General features: G+C 40.8%; 2 protein-coding genes across 3 annotated transcripts; both read left to right on the plus strand.

Annotated features, from left to right (window-relative positions):
• Positions 1-1,259: 1,259 nt before the first annotated feature.
• On the plus strand, positions 1,260-5,681 carry LOC112144337 (zinc finger protein 583). The gene is made up of 3 exons (XM_024268840.2): positions 1,260-1,535; positions 2,992-3,285; positions 4,310-5,681. Exons 1-3 carry the CDS (start codon positions 1,364-1,366, stop codon positions 5,074-5,076), a joined length of 1,233 nt encoding a protein of 410 aa, XP_024124608.1. The 5' UTR covers positions 1,260-1,363; the 3' UTR covers positions 5,077-5,681.
• Positions 5,682-11,141: 5,460 nt separating this feature from the next.
• LOC112144372 (armadillo repeat-containing protein 1) lies at positions 11,142-17,459 on the plus strand. Of its 2 annotated transcripts, none has more exons than XM_024268889.2 (7): positions 11,142-11,542; positions 12,023-12,217; positions 12,319-12,410; positions 13,737-13,926; positions 14,153-14,269; positions 14,349-14,423; positions 15,999-17,459. In XM_024268889.2, exons 2-7 carry the CDS (start codon positions 12,056-12,058, stop codon positions 16,188-16,190), a joined length of 828 nt encoding a protein of 275 aa, XP_024124657.1. In that variant the 5' UTR covers positions 11,142-11,542; positions 12,023-12,055; the 3' UTR covers positions 16,191-17,459. The 2 variants fall into 2 exon arrangements, with proteins under 2 accessions (XP_024124657.1, XP_024124658.1); XM_024268890.2 differs by having other exon boundaries at positions 11,142-11,449.
• Positions 17,460-19,429: the final 1,970 nt, after the last annotated feature.

Raw genomic sequence — 19,429 nt, forward strand, 5'->3', positions numbered from 1 at the left:
CAGAGTCCTTCATGACCAGGTTTCTCATCATATCACAGAGCTTTTAGAATTCCAAAAACCCTCTGGTGCTCTTGGATCATTAAGTCAGACTTTATTGGTTGTTCCACACACATTTTAACACTCCAAACAATGGCTGCCTGATGTTCTGTCTCTTCATTACTCTGACTTAGGAGAGGCTTTTAAAATCCACTTTATTAGGTTTATATTTTAGCAGGCTTTTAGTATGGAGATGGTTTTCATGTTCATCCAATTAAACAATTTTTACACTATATTTTTTCAGCTTTTAAATTTATTTTATTTAATGTTTTAATCTCAAGGATAAATATAAGTAAAACAATAGAGCGTGTACATATAGTGTAGGATGTAAGATGACTGAATACTTCTTCAGATTAAATTGAAACATTTTAAGTTCACAATATGTAGATAGTACATAAAAAGTAAACTTCAAGTATACTATGTCACTTCTGGTATAAACTAGATTAACCCTTTAACACCGGAGCTCCAGTGTTTATGTTCTTTGATTTACTGTAACTTTTCAACCGTCAACACGATCAACATAATTCCAGTAGATTCTAAAGGAGATTGTGTTAACAGTTAAAAAGTTGCAGTATGGCAAAGATTTTGTGCTTAAGCGTCATCGATGACACCTAAAGTGTTAAAGAGTTAAATTGTCATGCACGAAAATAGACAACTTTTTGTTAAGGGTAGCAGTTTTATTGCAGCTGGTTAAACAATGTGATGCAAAATTCTTAGTGCTTCGACTGCTGGCTCAATATGGTTCAAACATACTTTTAATGGTAATATCAAGTGATTAAAATAAAAAGCAATTGAAAAGCAAGTAATTTAAAGAAGGTAATTAAATAATGTATACAAATAAAATCTGAATGAAAATCTGTTTTATAAATATATATATATGATATGCTTTTATGAAAGTAGAATCATTCAATCCCTCCCCACAGCTTTTCAACTGCAAGGGTCTATTGTTTTCTACCATTTGAGGGTCAGGTCTGTCTGTCTCTATTAAGTCTATTGTCTGTCTGTGCGAAGTTTGGTTTTAAATTTACATCTTTAAAACAAAATGTAAAAATGTAAGTTTTAGATTCCTTTAATAATAACACGAAAATTGTATATAAATGTATAGTAATAACAATAAATATTATTGCTTAAAAAAATACTACTACTAATAAAAATAAATAAAGGAAATTACCAATAAAAAATCACGTGACCCGTTGTTCCGGGGTATATTTCCGGCGGAAATATTGTTAGTAGCTTTTTAGCATTTTTAGCTTAGCCTAGCATATGTGGTCCTGGAGACGGCTGTGCTGTGGATTCTCCGCTTATTACAGGTGCATCTGCAGCAACGATGACTTCCGTTCATTCTCTGAAAGAGTTTATCAGTGAGCGACTAACTGCTGCTGCTGAAGAAATATTCAGACAGATTGAAAAAACCATCGTCGAGTATGAGGAAGAGATGGACCGTCAGCGCAGACTGCTGGATAGAAGCTGGAACGGACAGAAAACCACAACCACAGCAGGTACGGAGGGGGAATCAGTAAAGTGTCATTCAGGTCCTTGAAGTCCGGATCTCTGTGTTTTTCTGACAGTTTTTGGACATTTCCATTAATAATGAAGATGCCCCACTCTGTCCCGATCTCATTTCAATTATTTGCCCGTGTATTGTTTTAGTGGCGAAGTGAGGCTCCTGTCTGTAATTGTATCTTTGTTCGTTTCATCAAACTGGAAAGCTGCAGTGAGATATATGGGAAGAACACAGTGGCAGCTGTGGTTCCTTAACAGGCGATCTCTGCTCTGAAATCATAACGGGATGAAGGAGAGGCTGTTATGAAAGGGAAAGAAAATCTTGTTTAGGACAGATGAGAGATGCTCAGAGGTCCATGAAGGAGGATGACTGCTGTGTCCACCTCTGCCTCTGACTGTGAGCTGGATTTCCTGAAACCTCAGGAAGTCTGTCCTTTTTGGAGATTATTTCCTACCAAAGCAAAGCTTATGCTTAATATTTAGGTAGCAGTTTTACGTCTCTGGAGGTCCAACACATTTTCATCCCATAACACTAACCTCTGTCATGCTTAACTGGGCCCACCCAAAGCTGCTCTTCTGGAATCATTATTTTAGAGGCTCTCAGTCCACATGTGTAAAAACCCAGAGAGACTTTCCTGATATGTGTGCAGTTACCTGCAAGATCAGGAGGCCCCCTGACCTAAGCTTCACAAACACCCATCAGCTGACAGTTCATCACAAAAATACCTCCAGGCTTTGATCCAGACGCCAAACATCCTGAAAAGCATAATTTGTCCTTTAAAGCGTTTCTCCAGAATAACTTTAGTCATCAAACAAAAAGTTGTCGACAGTGATGACACAGCACTTCCCTATAGGATGATGTCATTATTTACTCTAATGGTATTGTTATAGTAATGTGGTATCTGGAAATGCAGAGGTAGCATTGGAGTCTCTTTTCACAGATGCTGAGTCAGCATGATGGAGCCGACAGGAAGTGTTTGGGTGAAAGAAAGATGCTGTGGTTTGGAAAGGAAGAACCCTCTGGATTTACAGGATAAAATGTCACAATTTGACTTGTTTTTGTTTCACATCATCAAGATTTAAATAGGACATCATTATTATTTAAGGTTCAGATTTGGATCATAGACTGATCACTCTGACTGTAAAACATCAACGTAGGACCACCACAGATGCTCCTCTGCAGATTCTGGTGTTCCTAAGGCTCACTTTTGTCATGTTTTCACCTTCAGACCTCACTGAGGATTGTTGAAGTTCTCATTCCTGCAGAACTTCACAGCAAAGACCCTTCAAATATTTCAGAAACAAAAAAATAAATGGTTCCTCTGTTTTGAACTCAAAAATTCCCTTAAATCTTGTGAACTATGATCAGGAACCATGAGGCTTTTTCAAGTCTTTAAAGCCGTTTTCATTTTTCTGGTTTCTCTCTTTGATGAGTATTTTTTGATCCTACAGATCATCCACAGCTGCATGTTTACAAGGAGGAAGAGGAGGAGCTCCTAATCAACCAGAATGGGAGCGTCAGTTTGGAGCAACGTCAACCAGAACCAGCTCAGGCCCAGAAAAAGCCGAAACAATCCAGCCGCGGTCTTGAGGAGCATCAGTTTAAGGTGAAGATAGAGACAGACTCTGATGTGACGGCGACCTCAGCAGAACCACCTGCGGTTTGTAGGGAGCTCCCCCTCTTCTGGAACGAGGAAGACAAGGATGTTCAACACCACCTGCTGGGTTTCGGCTCAAACACTGTAGGTGAGTCTGGAGCGAGAACTTTTGTCTGTGAACGACTTCAAGAGAAGAATGAAAATTACTCCCAAACAGTGAAAAAGTCTGAATATTTGTCAAGGTTTTAGTAAAATTGGATCCGCCACCCGGTCTTGTGTAGGTACATTTCCTTTCTCAGTTTCTTAAATGTCACCACAGAACAACCCGTCAAAGAAATGATTCACTCTTGAACTGAACCACTGGCCATGCTGTGTGAGGCAGAACACAATCTCATGTGGTTGGATGTCAGGTTCCTGAAGAGAAGCTGGAAGCTGGTGTTCACGCCCAGATCTCTCAACACAGCTTGAATTCATGTTTACAAAGTTTAAAAATTAACTTGTGAAAATGACTGTAAAAGTTAGTCAGCTTGTGGAAAACGGTCATCGTCGGTTCTGCTGGTGCTTCTTAAGACCACAACAATCTTCTTTTGAAATATTGTAAAACAGTTTCCAGTGTTCTCTAAAAGATGATTATGTTGTTTTTTACCAAAATAAAATAGGTATAATTTTCTTAAACATAGTTTTTGCAGAGCAACAGGAGTTCATTAAAAGTTGTGGGTGGGGCAACACCCCCCCCCCCACACACACACACACACTTCCCATCATTCATCTGTTTACATGCTAGCATACAGCCCCTCTCACCTCCCAACCTAACATTAGCAGTGCAGCAAAAAATTGGGAGCAATATTGAAGTTATCTAACCATACAGTTTAGAGCCAGATGTCAGCTCAAACGAGGAAAATAAAGACATACATAGATCTATTTGGTCAAGTTTAATTCTCTGCAGAGGCAGTGTCTTGTCACTTTGTTGGAGCTTTAAAAAGTTTTGCCATTTAAGTGAAAGAAGACTTCTATTTTATTTGTTTTTGATTGTCTACTTTTAATAATAATAAAATCACGTCTACTGCCTCTTCTAGGCTGTAAATCTGGCATGCCCTATAGATGTTGATCAATTAAGGCCAATCAATAATTGCTGGTGAATAATCTTGATTTTCATCTTCTTGTTCCTTTAGACTTTCTGGTGAAAGAGATAAGTGAGGAGGAGGAGGATGGCGTTAAGACAAACCGAGAGCAAAGGGCCCAGAAGAGGAACCAGGAGGAATCAGAATTTTTACAGATCAGAGTAACACCTGAGGAACTCTTTACACGTCAAGAAAATGAGCAACATGGTTCTAAGCCGGTGACTGATGTGTTTATGTTGCCGACATCGCACAATGAAAAAAACCTCCATAACTCTGACCAGAGCCTGCTGTGTCACATGAAAACGCTCTTGTGCGAAAAACCCTTCCCTTGCACCACCTGCGGTAAGACTTTCAGCCGGAGCGCCGACCTGCTGTGTCACATGAGGATTCACACTGGTGAGAAGCCGTACACATGCCAAACCTGTGGAAAGAGCTTCAACCGGAGCAGCAGCTTGTCCCGCCACATGATAACGCACACGGGTGAGAAGCCCTTCTCATGTCAGACGTGTGGAGAGCGGTTTGGCCTCAACAGCCACCTGCTGCGGCACATGAGGACTCACACGGGGGAAAAGCCCTTCGCCTGCACACTGTGTGACAAGAGCTTCAGTCAGAGTAACAGTCTGTCCGATCACATGAGAACGCACACAGGCGAGCGGCCGTTCTCGTGCAGGGAGTGCGGAAAGAGCTTCAGTCATCGGGGGGCCCTGACCGTTCACACCAGAACCCACACAGGCGAGAAGCCGTATTCCTGCAAAATATGTGGAAGGAGCTTCAGCGCGAGCACTAACTTACTGCACCACACAAGACTTCACCATTGACTCCAAGCTGTGAAGGTGTCTCAAAAAGAGCTTTGTTTCTGAATGAATCTTCAGATTAGGGGAGTTATAAAGGCCTTGAGGGCTGCTTTTTATTTTTTCAAAGAAGCACACCTGATCCAGGTAATCTGAGCTGCTGAGATATCTGGGAAATTTGGTAAACAAGCAGAACAGTAGCCGCCGAGGCCTACATTTGCTTCTGCTTCCAACTAATCAATCGTATTTTGAAATGTAGAACATCTGGAACCTCAATTCTATCATGCTTTTCCCTGATTTGAAAGAAAGAGCTCCGTAATGTGTCAATTTTTGACCACTTGAGTATTCAGAAAGTTCATGCCTTAAAAGTTTTTTTCCCCTCAAAACTCAATGAAATGCTTGTGAAGAGAAACCTTTTATAATCTGTTATATTTAAATCCTCATTGCTGTCACAAATATACTGTACCGTTTGTGATCTAACAGCTAATTATTTATTTAAAAAATTTATAAGTAGTGTTTTGTGTCGTTGAAGGTGTGATACAGCTGTCTAAGTACAGATGAACAAATCAATAAATGGTATGCTGTGTTCTCATTTTTATCCATCAAAGGGATTAAAAAAAGTTTGTCTCCTATGACTGAAACAGTTTTTTCCTCTTAAAGCCCTGTTGGGGGCGCTGTGGTCATCACAAACTCAATATCATGTCATTCTAGACAAGAGCTTGGAACTTACTAGATGAAGCATGTCTTAATAAAAAGAACTGAACCCAGATAAAATGAATTGATTAGAGTTAAAGACAAGTTTCAATTTACTTCAAAATAAAACTTACCACAGAAACAAACCTTAAGTTTGGTAAAAATATATACTTGTGTGTTTGGAGTTCATCTCCCAAATCAACTGAATGTAGATTAATTGATTGTTTTCAAGTAATTTCATGTCTATTCAGGACATTAATTTCCTAAATTAATTAAAAAAATAAAGAAAATCTTACTATTTTCTTTACATTAAAAATACTTTAATCATAAGTAGACATAGCTTGCTAAAGTGGCATTCCCCTTTTGCTTGTAAAACTTTTTATGGAATATTGTGGAAACTTAATCCATAAATCCCTTGCTTATGCTTTAGGGAAAAAAAATGACATATTAAATTAACATATTATTAATGCAGGCATGGTCAACAAAAAAAACTTGCCAAAGAAATCCAAAAATGTACTTTTGCCAATTATTTAAAAGATCTGTGTTTCAACCCCGAGGAACCAAAAACAAAATGGCTGCTACGGAGGTAAACAAAACCAACAGAAAATGCACCATTTTGAAAAAAAGTTAAAAGTCAAATTGGGTGGTGGGGCAGGAGAGGGTAACACCTGTGTGCCATAGAACTATTTGTTTTGTATCTTGGCTTTTCATGAAAGAACTGAGCATCACTGATGGGAAGGATTTTTGATTCTTCAGAGATGATGTGATACATTTTCCTGCTTCTCTTCACATTTTTCTCTGTAGCTGCTTCAATTTCCATCCAACGTTTGAAGCAGAACTTTTTCATGCTTCAATATTCTAAAGGAGGTGAACATATGAAGGTTGTTGCAAAAGTTTTAGCTCAAGTATTTTTGTATGTATGTGGTTTCTGGGGATTTGGGACCTTTCTGTGTGGAGTTTGCATGTTCTCCCCGTGCATGCGTGGGTTTTCACCGGGGACTCCGGCTTCCTCCCACCGTCCAAAAACATGCTTCATAGGTTACTTGGTGACTCTAGATTGCCCCTAGGTGTGAATGTGAGAGTGAATGTGTGTGTGATTGAGGCCCTGAGACAGACTGGCGACCTGTCCAGGGTGTACCCCGCCTTCGCCCTTCAGTAGCCGGGATAGGCTCCGGCACCCCCGCGACCCCGAAAGGGAAGAAGCGGTCAAGAAGATGGATGGATGGATGGATGTGGTTTCTGAAAATAAAGACAAAAATGTTTCATGCTGATAACAGCCGCTTCCTTCAGCAGACTGAATGTCATATTGCAGTCAGCAAGCATGGAGTTTATGAGTCATTTCTGAAGGTAGTTGAGGTGGGTGGGGCAAACTGGTCACCGTGCCAACCCCCTCCCTTCAGAATACACCAACAAGCGCTCCAAAAACAAACAACCCTCTCCAGGCTTGTTTGGTCAGTGCAGCTGGTCAAAGTGTTCCCTGATATGTGGGTGTATTTACAAAGAAACAAATGCTTTCTGTTCTGAAGATGTTATGAACTGATGGGGTGACTAAATTGTAGAAAGAAACACTTGTTCTGGGTTTAGAGATCATAGTGTTCAATTTTAAGCGATCAAAGGCCAAAATACAAGAGTCAGATCCAGTTTCTGAGCAGAGGAATGTCACCGATCTGCATGAAAAGAGAACATTGTATTCCTGTTGAAAGAGATTGTCCATGGGCTTTGATCAGCTGTGATGCTGCTTCATATTCTCAAAGACTAAAACCTCTGTTTCATCTGAGCTTCATCAGATTAAGAAAAGTCAAATTTAATGACCCAGAAAAGAAAAAAAATTGAAGTTTTATCTCACACAACTGTTGGACGTGCAAAAATATCATACCTACTGTATATGTTTACTGATTGTTCAAAGATTTATGTTAATAAAGAGAAAACTTTCCTCAAGCTGGTTGATTGTGGAAGTCAAGGCAGCCTCACTATTTTGTAAAATTGACACCCTCTTGTGGATGGTGTGCTGTATTGTGTTTTCTCTGCAGGATTTTGTACAGAGTTTAGTTGTTTCCTGTCACTGTGGGCTGCAGAGCACAGTAGTACACAGCAGAGTCTGTCACTGCAGCAGAGGAGATCTGCAGATGGACCTGGTTCCTCTCCTGGTTCAGGACTGCAGTCAGTCTGGGGTTTGGAGGTTCTGCTTTCACCACAATGGGTTCTTTGATAGGAGGGATCAGGAGGAGGAACTGAGGAGCTGATCCTGGATCCTGTCGATACCACTGCAGATTGTTAGCGTTACCTGAATAATTACAGGACAGAGTAATTGTGATCTCCTCTGATGAAAAGACTTCAGCTCTGCTGGCAGTGATTCCATCTTCCAGACTGTCATCTGTGAACAGAAAACAGATATTCTTCAGATCTCTGATCCAAACTCAGCACAGTTTAGAATTAAATTAAAGGACATTTTTTTCAGTTTTTAAATTATGAACTTTTGTTGATTAAAATCCAGATCAGATCCTGAAGTTTTACAGAAACATACGAACATATGAGAGCTGAGAAGAAGCACATCACAGCCAGTTTCTTCATGTTTCCACATGTGGATGGGATGTTCATCTGAATCATCTGAGAGAGCTTTGAGTTGTTTGTTCTGATGTTCAGGTTGAAGTCAAACAGTTGTCAGTCATCTGCATCTCTGCAGTCAGTAGGAGGAGCCTGAGCTGTTCTTTAGCTCTGCAGCTGCAGTAACACGTCTCACTGTAACTGAGGTCAAGGCGCTGCCGCTGAGGTGACCCAGAGGCAGGCCTGATGCTGGTGCAGTGGCTGATCCATGCACGTTGGCACAAGCAAGGTCAGCAGTTTCAGAAAAAAAGGACTAAAGAGAGAATCTGTTGTAGCCTTTCAAAATAGGATTAGAAATCAATGTACAGTGTGCATTACCAGAATAAGATTGGGGTATAATAATATTTAAAGTAATTCTAAACTTATTAGAAATGTCAAACTTTTATTTGCACTTTTTTTTTTTGATAAATTCAGGAAAATCTAAAAAATAACAAATGTTGTAAAAAAAAAAGTACAAAATATTCGATGAATATTTGGAAATATTTTTTCACCTTTAATTCTTGTATATTTGATGAATATTCCTTAAAACTCCGTTTTGATTTTGGAAACTCAAATTAATAAGCCATCCTTCCATCCATCCATTTTTAAAAATCGTTTGTCCCTTTCGGTGTCACGGGGCTGCTGGAGCCTAACCTGGCCTCTTGTGGGTGTTGACAGGATACACGCTGGACTGGTTGTAGGACCCCAATAACACACCCATGCACACTCACATTCACAACAAGGAAAAATTTAGAGTCACCAGTTAACCCATGAAGCATTTTTTTGCACTGGGAAAACATGCAAACTCCATGCAGAAAGGTCCCCCATTGGTGATTCTGGTTCCAAAAAATTAAATAAGCTAATTAACTCAAACCAAATCCAAATGTTTCCTGAACCTTTAAACAACTTCAGTTTAGTTCAATATCCGCAGAATCATGTTGATAATGGGTTTCCAGAGAACAGTTTTCAACAAAGAAACCTAACCACAAGAGGAATTTATTAAACATGTTGTTTGTACAGAGAGTGCTGTGCTCAGGCATGTTGGGAAAAAAATTGAATGAGCAAGAAGAACACAAATAACTGGATAACCACAATCTTTAGAAGATTGATTTCCAAAATACATTTAAGAATTTAAGGGAGGAGTTGTTAGTGCTCAAACGCTTTTAAATTGGCTTGATGTGACATTTCAATTTTTGTGAGACATTTCATTTTAGGTTTTCGTTATATTTAGGCCTCCTTCTGAAGACTAAATTGTTCCTAGGTGTGAATGAAAGTGTGTGCTATTGTGTGGCTCTGTGACAGATTGGCGACCTGCCCAGTGTTTACACCCCCTTCGCTCAGCAGTGGGATATGCTCCAGTGATACTTCCAATATGTATTCAACAGGTTTGGAAAATTGGTTGGATGAGTTGATTATCTTTGGGCAATGAAAAGCCTTTTTTTTTAGTTGTCCTAAATGGTTTTTCTTATTCATTTGGCAATAATCACCAAGATTTACACCTTTTTCATCACTGACATAATTTAGCTTTACTACCTTCAATTACACATTTTTTTGGTTCCATTTAACAATTTTTCAGCAGTTCAGCAAAGGTTAAGAGGGTTTTTAGCATTGTCTAAATTATATTGTAGAATGGTTCTATATTTTAATCTTGTGAAGTCTATATTTTTATCTACAGTATGCAGCTAATTTTTAGCTGCTATTTTCAAAACTGCTCAAGCATGAAAAGGATGCAGAAGTACACAAAAACGAGCTGTTTTTGCATGGAGGTTTGGTGTATACTGCCACTGTGGGCCCCACAGCACACTCAGCAGAGCTGAACATCCACACAGATGTCTGCTCACTCAGCACAACATTTGTGTGATGAGCTGTGCTCAATGCGGGTGTTAGTCTCTTCTACAGTTCAGTTGCAGCTTAGGCCCTCCCTCATTCTCATCGTCTGCCATTCTTTCAGTTAACAGCCCAACAATATTATCTTTAATATTCAGTATTCAATTGAATGCATAGCAAATATGATCAAATGCAATTAATATTTGACCTAAAATGACATCAGAAATAACAAAAAAAAGGAAAACCGGCACCAGTATCCATGTCAAGGCCATCTTTTTACTTAATTATTGTTATTCTTTTATAATAAAAACAATGCAGTAATTATTTGAAAATTATATATGTTCATTATTTCATTAATTACACAATTTTTGACATATACTATTGATGTTTAATTATTTTTTATGCAATTATGTCCTTAATTTGGTGTTTTCTAAAACATATATGGTCCCCAAATCAAGCCCAGGGGGACTCCACATCATGCTGATCTACCCAGATTTTATTTATCCTAAATATGAACTCTAAAAATGTTAGCCTTTCACCCTGTTGAAAGAATGTATATACTGAAACTAACGTTTCTCTCAATTTACTGAATTCATTGAACGTCATCACGTGTGAGTTCAACTAAAGCAGCAGACATAGATGCATGCAGCTGCTCAGGTTTGACATTTGGTGGCACTGTGAGATCACATAAATACAAACATTCTGGAACCTGTCACTGTGACATGTGGAAACTAACTACAACTCCCAGAATGCCCAGGAATACCCATCAAGACAAAGCATGTGAATTTGTCAAGGCTGGCAACTGAACTTTACTGAATAAGTAAACTATATAATACATGCTCTTGAAAACTATGTCTTTATTTTAATCAAAGGCTGAATAGAAAGCTGGGTTTGACTTTATTATTGACTCAGCATCAGTTCGCGTACATTTTCAGGGCGTGGGACCTTTACATTAGGAAATCAGAAGCTGATTGGTTCTCAGCATCAGACTTCCAGCAACTGTCCAATCACAGGGGGTTTTGGTGTGACGTGGCCACCATCGACGCTTAATGGCAGGAAGAACCGATGCGGCAGCTTGGGCGTCCGCGTCGTTGAATTAATAACAAAACAAAAAATACTCGCAGACATTAACTGCGAAGGCGCGCGTTTTGCCGCTGGAATAGCATTAAATCAAATCCGGAGTCCACGCGCTCTCCGGAACTGGACGGAGACTCGAGGGAGGGCAGAAAGACAAGCTAGCGGTTAGCTTAGCACCAAGCTCCGCCGAAACAATTACTACACACATCCATGTGGAAAGGTGACACGTCCCGCCGCGAACCTGGGGACACTTGTTGAGGGGAGGACGACTGCGCCGGTCCGTTCTTACGCGCGTGACACCGCGTGGACGCCGGTAATTCAGCGAGTTCCTGCACCTAGTTAGTGACGTCACGCAGGCGTGGGTGTCACGGTGAAGCCGAGATCTGTTTTATTCAGTGACCGGTTCATTCTCAGGTGGTGTGGAGAGAGAAGGAAGCGGTCTGCAGCCCCCCCGATGGAGTCAGATGTGACTGCGGGTGTTTGTTTACTCATCTAGAGTAATAAACTACATAAACAATGCGAGTGGATGAGCCACAACTCCACGATTCAAACCAAACTGGAACTTTACTTTAGTGAAAAATTTGACAAAAATGTATTAAAAGATTATTGAAACTTTTTAATGCTTAACACAAAAATGGAGCTGTGCAAATTAAAGACAAATTAGTTCAGTTTCTTTTATAAGTGATCATTTTTGTGTTTGCTGGTTCAGTAAACATCTGACAGGATGTACATTTTGAAATTTGTGCTCTAAAGTTCTCATAAATCGATGGTTCATAAAACATCTGTCCTACAGATTCGTCTTTGCATGGGTGAGTGAGTGGCGACCATGAGTGGCGAGCCGGACGCGTTGGCTGTGGTCAACCAGCTGAGGGATCTGGCGGCAGATCCCATGAATCGGCAGGCTATTGTCCAGGACCAGGGCTGTCTACCGGGACTTATCCTGTTCCTGGACCACCCAAACCCTCAGGTGGTCTACTCTGCTCTGCTGGTGAGTGATAGACAATGCATCAGGTACTAGTCTCTGTGCTGTTCTGGATCAGAACCAGATTCTGTTTGCTGTTTTTGCTCTGACTGCTGCTTCCCTTTCAGGCGATCCGATACCTGGCAGAATGTCGAGCCAACAGGGAGAAGCTGAGGGGAGAGCTGGGGATGATGCTCAGCCTGCAGAACATCATGCAGAAGTGAGTGTTTGGTACCAGCTGGACCTCTTTGTCATACACAAAGAGACCAGATTCAGATCAGGTTCTGTCAGAAGCACTTCAAAAGCTTATTTTATTTCACTGCCACTAGGTGGAGTCAACTTGCTGCACCCAAAATGCTCTTTTAATTTACACTCGCTGGCCACTTTATTAGGTGCACCTTGCTAGTATCGGATTGGACCCCCTTTTGCCTTCAGAACTGCTTTAATCCTTTGTGTCATAGATTCAACAAGGTACTGGAGAGTTTGGTCCATATTGGCATGATAGCATCACACAGTTGCTGCAGATTTGTTGGCTGCACATCCATGATGCCAATCTCCTGTTCCAACACATCCCAAAGGTGATCTATTGGGTTGAAGTCTGGTGGCTGTGGAGGTCATTAGAGTACAATGAACTCAATGTCATGTTCAAGAAACCAGTCTGAGCTGATTCCAGCTTTATGACATGGAGCCTTATCTTGCTAGAAGTAGCATCAGAAGATGGTACACTGTGGTCATAAAGGGATGGACATGGTCACCACCACCTGAACCATTGATATAAAGCAGGATAAATATATGCTTTTGTATGGTCAGAATTTATTGATGCCAAATTCTCACCCTATCACTTGAGTGTTGCAGCAGAAATCAAGATTCATCAGACTTAACAATGTTTTTCCATTTTTTGTTGACCAATGTTGGGGAGCCTTTGTGAATTGTAGCCTCAATTTCCTGTTCTTAGCTAACAGAAGTGGCATCCGGTGTGATTTTCTGCTGTTGTAGTCCATCTGCCTCAAGGTTGGGTGTGTTACTGTTGTCTTTGTATCAGCTGGAACCAGTCTGGTCATTCTCCTCTCACCTCTGGCATTAACAAGACATTTCAGCCCACAGAACTGCTGCTGTTAGGATATTTTCTCTTTTTCTTGACCATTCTCTGTAAATCCCAGAGATGGTTGTGGGTGAAAATCCCATTAGATCAGAAGTTTCTGAAATACTCAGACCAGCCTGTCTGATACCAACAACCATGCCACGTTCAAAGTCACTTCAATAAACTTTTTTCTCCATTCTGATGCTCATATGAACTGCATCAAATTGTTTTGATCATGTCTACATGCATTGAGTGTCTGCCATGTGATTGGCCGATTAGAAATTGGCGTTAACGAGTAGTTGGATGGGTGTGCCTAATAAAGTGACCGGTGAGTAATTTATTTTGAAATAGGAACCAATTTCTGGTCTGCTTCAATGGAAGACCAGAACAGCTCCTATGAGTCCACAGTCATTTGCTAATTAGAAATACTGATAAGTAAAGCTGATATGATCTGTGTCTCGGCAGGTCCACCACTCCCGGAGAGACCAAACTGCTGGCATCTGAAATCTACGAGCTGCTGCAGGCCGCCAGCACAACCGAGTCTGAGCCAGCTGGAGCTGCTGTGAGCGGCCGCCGCAAAGCCCAGTTCTTCTTAGGCTCCAGCAACAAGAGAGCAAAGACAGTCATCCTGCATATAGACGGACTGGACGACTCGGTGAGTCCAGTTCCTCAGTGACCTAAGGCCGGGTCAGAACCATGCAACCTCTTTCTACAGTTCATCTTCAGTAGCAGTGAAAGAAACAGCTGATTCTCCTCCTGATTAGACTTGTCTTTGGCTTTTCCTAGAGGACGGAATCACAACTTTAAAATTCTTTCATGTTTTGCTGTAAATGAAAGTCTGACTTCTGACTCAGCTAAACAAATCGGACCTATGTTTGCAGAGCCGCAGGAGTCTGTGTGAGGAGGCGCTGTTGAAGATCAGAGGAGTCATTAGCTTCACCTTCCAGATGGCCGTGAAGAGGTGCATCGTCCGGATCCGCTCGGACCTGAAGGCAGAGGTGAGATGGTCTGACCTCTTCATGGGGTTTTGGTCCTTCACACAGGTGACACCATTCAATTTAACTGTCTCTGTTTAAGGCATTGGCGTCTGCTATAGCCTCTACCCAGGTGATGAAGGCTCAGCAGGTGGTGAAGACAGAGAACGGCGATGAGGTCAGTAACAGACCCGATTCCTGTTTCATTTTGAGTCTTCTAGAATACCTGAAAAACTGGGCCAGCAGACATCAGATCTCCTGGTTCATCCAGGATCAGTTCTGATGTCAGGAGTTCTGTAAATAAATTAAAATGTACAAAAATATAATGTTTGGATTTGTTTTGTTTTTCTTCTGGTAAGGAACATTTGAATTTCAGGAAAGCTTATTTATCTGTTTTAATTATTCAGTAAATGACAGGAGACGGCGGTATCATCTGCAGATCCTGTCCTTAAATATATTATTCATGTGTAAAACGAACACTAAGTTCAAAACTGTGGGACCACACGGTTTCCATCAAGAAATGTTGATTTATTACTCAGTTTACAGAGTCTTTTTATGTCACCAGTCCACTGAGACCTGGATTTTCTAGGTTTACATAATGTTTTTCAATTCATGGTAACTTGAGGACCTGATCTTGGCCAGTATCAGTGATGTGCAAGTTACTTTTAAACTTATTATTGTGCAACAGTAATTTAGCTTTTTGGGGCCTCAATTTTAAAAAGAAATGTTATGATTTAATTCTCTTTTCACTCCAGAGGCTCTCAACACCAAACTACTCTCAGTGACCCTTATGAAACACTATATTTCTCAATATATGGAGAATTTAATTTACAGTATATTCTATACAGTGAAGCAATAATTATCAGTATATTGAAATACTCCAACTATTACCGTTTTCTTATATTGAAATATGCAATCCATATATTGTGATATATTGCTCTATACACTGACATATGTTATATTATATATAAAAAAATAGGTTTATCTTCCATCCATCCATCCATCCATATATATATATATATATATATATATATATATATATATATATATATATATATGGGTAAATGAGATATATTTCTTAATATATTAAGAAATATATACTATATTATATTTCCAGTATATTGCAATATATTTTTGTTTCGTTAGGGGACTTTGGTGCTTTCAGGAGGTAGACCTGAAATCAACCTGTCATGTTTTGATTGTTTTTTTTTGTTGTTTTTTTTTTCTGGTCTGTCTTTAATGAATTCAGTTTTGGGAAAAAAAAGTCTGGTATAACTTCAAGAATTTGGAAGAAAACTTTTACTGCTAATTATTTTGCTAAAGTTACGCAATACAGAAAAAAAGGTCATTTATTGATTTAATGCTCAACAAAAGTAATGGATTGATGCCAACATTCTGTCAGGAACATAATGTTATCTTCCTGTGAACCAGACTATGTTCCGAGGAAACTCTTCCTTAAAACAACAAAAGCAGCAGCAGGGGAAATTTCTGAAAACTGTCAGTCCATCTGTGTGAATGGTTCTGATTCTGTTCAGCAAACACTGATAATGTCAGCAGAATTTCTGAACTGATCAGTTCTAGTAGAGGTCACAGGTTGGATCCCTGATCTCCTCCATCCATGTTACTTCATGGTGGTAGTCATGAGGGCGGATCCTCAGCAGTTTTGCTGTTTAGACCCGTGGATCATCTTTCCAGTAGCAGTTCTGCACAGATTAGAGAGACAGTTTCATGTTCTGTTTTTGTGGACCTGCAGGTTCTGGTACCGTTTGCAGAGGATGGTTCTGTGGCTGTGGAGCGGAACGAGGACCTGCCAGAATACCTGCCTGAGGATGAGAGTCCGTCCCAGGAACCGGACAAGGCTGTGAGCCGGGTCGGATCCAGCCAAGACAGTGCTAGCTGGCTTGGAGCTGCAGCCAATTTCCTGTCCCGCTCCTTCTACTGGTGACCAACCCCACAGTTACAGGCTCCGCCCCCTTTCAGAGCCAAAACCTCTTCAAGCTGCCAAATGTCACATCAGAACCTAACCAAACTGAAACTCTCCGTCATAGTCTGGATCCGGTTCTGTGGCACAGACCAGACTGTCTTGATTAACTTAACCAGTTCAGAACCAGGTCAGAACCCACATTCTGTTTATTTATTCTGTGGGGGTGTGGCTTCGGCCCTCATGTTTCTATTGAAAAGAAAACTTTTTTAGACTCTTCAGAGACTCTGGATTCTCCACATTTAACTGTACTTCAGAACCAGAACTCTGAGATCCGCAAGGTCGCTTTGACCCTTGAGAGAGCACGCCTCCTCCTCGGGTCAACCTTATGGTGACGCTCTAACCTGCTGTACTTTTAGGTTCCTGTCATTGCCCCTTTGAACTGATGCCTTCAAACTAAACTCCACTGGTGCTCTTTGTTCTGAGTAAAGCCAACCCATTTCCTTGTTCCAGGCCCGCTGGGCTGGACTTCTCTGCCTTCAGGAGTTTTAACAGGCTTCAGGAACTCTGCGACTTTCTGTCAGACTGAAAATTCCACATGAGGACCAACCCCAAAGTGAGCTCCTGTGATTTCGGACCTCAGCAGCCAACATCAGCGGCCTTTCCTACCATTGTCTCCCAGTCCAGAAAGTTTTTGAACCCTCAACAGATCTGAAGATAATCTGTTGTTCATGGAGTCATCTTGCATGAACGATGTGTTGTGCCCCACTGAGATTAGGTTCTCTGGCTCTGTCCAGTTTCTGCTCTGATGTGAGATGTGCCAGAACCAATATGAATGGAGCTTTAATCTCAGCCTTGAAGTTTTTGATAATTGTAAAGTTCTGGTGGACCTATGGGTCACAGCTGCCCTACGTTGGTTCTTGAGGTCTTCCACCCTGCCTGTATTCCAGCTGTTCCTGCTCCTCTTGCTACCGGTTCTACCTGAATCACTTCAGTCAGCCAGAATAATCAGCTAACCAGCAGCAGGCAGTGCAGAGAGAACCAGAAAACAGGAGGACGGTAGATCTTGAGGACCCGGGTTGGGCCACCAGTCTCTGAGTTCTATTACTGTGTTTTCTGCCGCTGTCACTTCCTGTTCAGCTTTTTCCAGTGAAAACATCAAATAACCACTGACTCACTGTAGGTCTGTGGATTTTTCAGATCAGACCAATTGTGACCGTGGAGTCAAAGCAGTTTTTTTATCCTTTGTGTTGTTGTTACTTCCCCAGGTTGGAATAAAAACTTTTATTTTGATGGGTCTTCAGTACATTTCTGTCAGTCAGTCAGGGACTGCCATGTTTCTCACAAACTATCAGGTCTGAGATCACGCACACAAACTCTAACGTGACAATTTCAAGCTGAAATCTCACATTTATGCACCAAAACATTTGAATGTTTGTGTGTATGCAACTGACAAAAGCAACGAGACCTGATCCAACTGCAGGTTTTGATTAGGAAGCTGCAGTTGGATCAGACATGGAGATTTGGAATCCAGACAATGAACTCTGAGTTCTTTTTGCTTTTTTGGTATTTAAGTTAACAGAAATTGTCATGTTTTTAGTTTCTAATGCTCTGGTTCTGGCCGGTACGTGCAGAAACTCGGATCTTTGCACAGCTGCAGCTGAGATGCTCTCTTCCAATGTGATCTTGTTCACACATGAAGTTCCAGTGACCCGCAGTCTTTGGTCCAGTCAGCAGAACAAAATTGGACTTTGAACTTCGGGATTTGGAAAACAAAAGTAGGAGAATGCATCCATCTACTGCACTGGCTTTGGAAACACCACACAGAAAGAAACCAGTCGGGATTTGAACCGAGCACTCTGACTGTGAGTCAGTGCTACTTCCTGAGAAGATCCTTCTGTGGGGCTGCATGGTGGTGGAGTATCTTGGTTTGAAGTAGGAAATATGTCTTTTTAATTTTTTCCAGAATGTGGTTCAGCTCTATGTGCTCAAACCCAAACTGTGGAGATGAGGAAGAACCACACAAAGTTCAAGGGAGAGTGGAGCTCATAAAGAAGTTTAACGTTCTCAAATTCCACAAGAGCTCCTCCCACAGCTGAGCAGTACAGCCACACAGACTTAAGAGCATGGCAGACTGTCGTGTGGCGGACCCCGAATTCAAACAGGCTTACTCCAGAACCAGTGTAGCCGCTCATGTCAGAGGTCGATTGGCGGAACCATCTAAAATAGAATAGATTAAGAAGTTTTGAGACATCGATAGAACTGCCTAAAGTTGCTCTTTACTAAAATTTTTCAACAATTTACATCTGGAGTCAAAGGTGGGAAACCAGCAGCCATAACATCCTGATGGAATCACGTCACCCCTCATGATGCAAGAAATCACAGAAATCAGTTCTGAAAAGTACTTTATTAATCTTGGTCAGGTATCTTTGTTTGGTCCAAGCATCTCATCAATAGATTTATGTTCTGAAGTTTCTGATTGAACCTTCAGGTTTTCTAAATTTGATCTGTGAAGGTTCCTTCAAGCTACAGATTCTGAAATGTATTTTTAGGTAAATCTGTTGCTTGTTCTAACTTTGATTCTGATTATGTTATGTGGGTCTAATGAGGCCAAAAGATCTCAAACTTTGAAGAGTCACATTCAGAATGGTCTGAAACCTGTCCCAGCTCCGGTTTGAGTCCAGACCTGAAGGGTTCCTGTTCCCGAGCTCCATGTTTGTGATGATTCACATTCTGACTGCAGGAAGAACTCCAGAGTTTCTCCAAACCCTGGAGGATGGGGACAGGTCTGCACAGGTCTAGACAGGAAAGCTCAGTTATGCAGAGAAAACCATTTTTTCTTTTAATCTCCAAATCAGATTATCTGATGAGAGAAACAAGTAACCACTAGTAAAACAAACATGAGTAATGAAATGTACATTTCCAAACGTTAAGACACACTATCAGCTGAAGAAAGATGTGAAAATATTTGACAACACCTTTAAAAACAACGTGGGAAGAAATAAAGCCGGCAAAAAAATAAAAGCTCCGGTTAATTGAAAGTTTTATAGCTTACTTTGAAAATCACAGAGCTTTTTAGGCGTCAATTGGCTGCTGGCTGTGATCTCAGAAGGTTCTGGCATTTATGTCAGAAGAAAGTGAACAGACCATGGTGTAATCCACACTCAGCATTAAAAGGAGAAGCATAACTGACCACGGTGTGAATCTGATAAACAGAATTTATTAAGAATTTTGAAAATGTCAAATCAGCAAACACATGGTTC

Source organism: Oryzias melastigma, linkage group LG17 (assembly GCF_002922805.2).
Source record: "Oryzias melastigma strain HK-1 linkage group LG17, ASM292280v2, whole genome shotgun sequence".
Classification (NCBI taxonomy): Eukaryota; Metazoa; Chordata; class Actinopteri; order Beloniformes; family Adrianichthyidae; genus Oryzias; species Oryzias melastigma.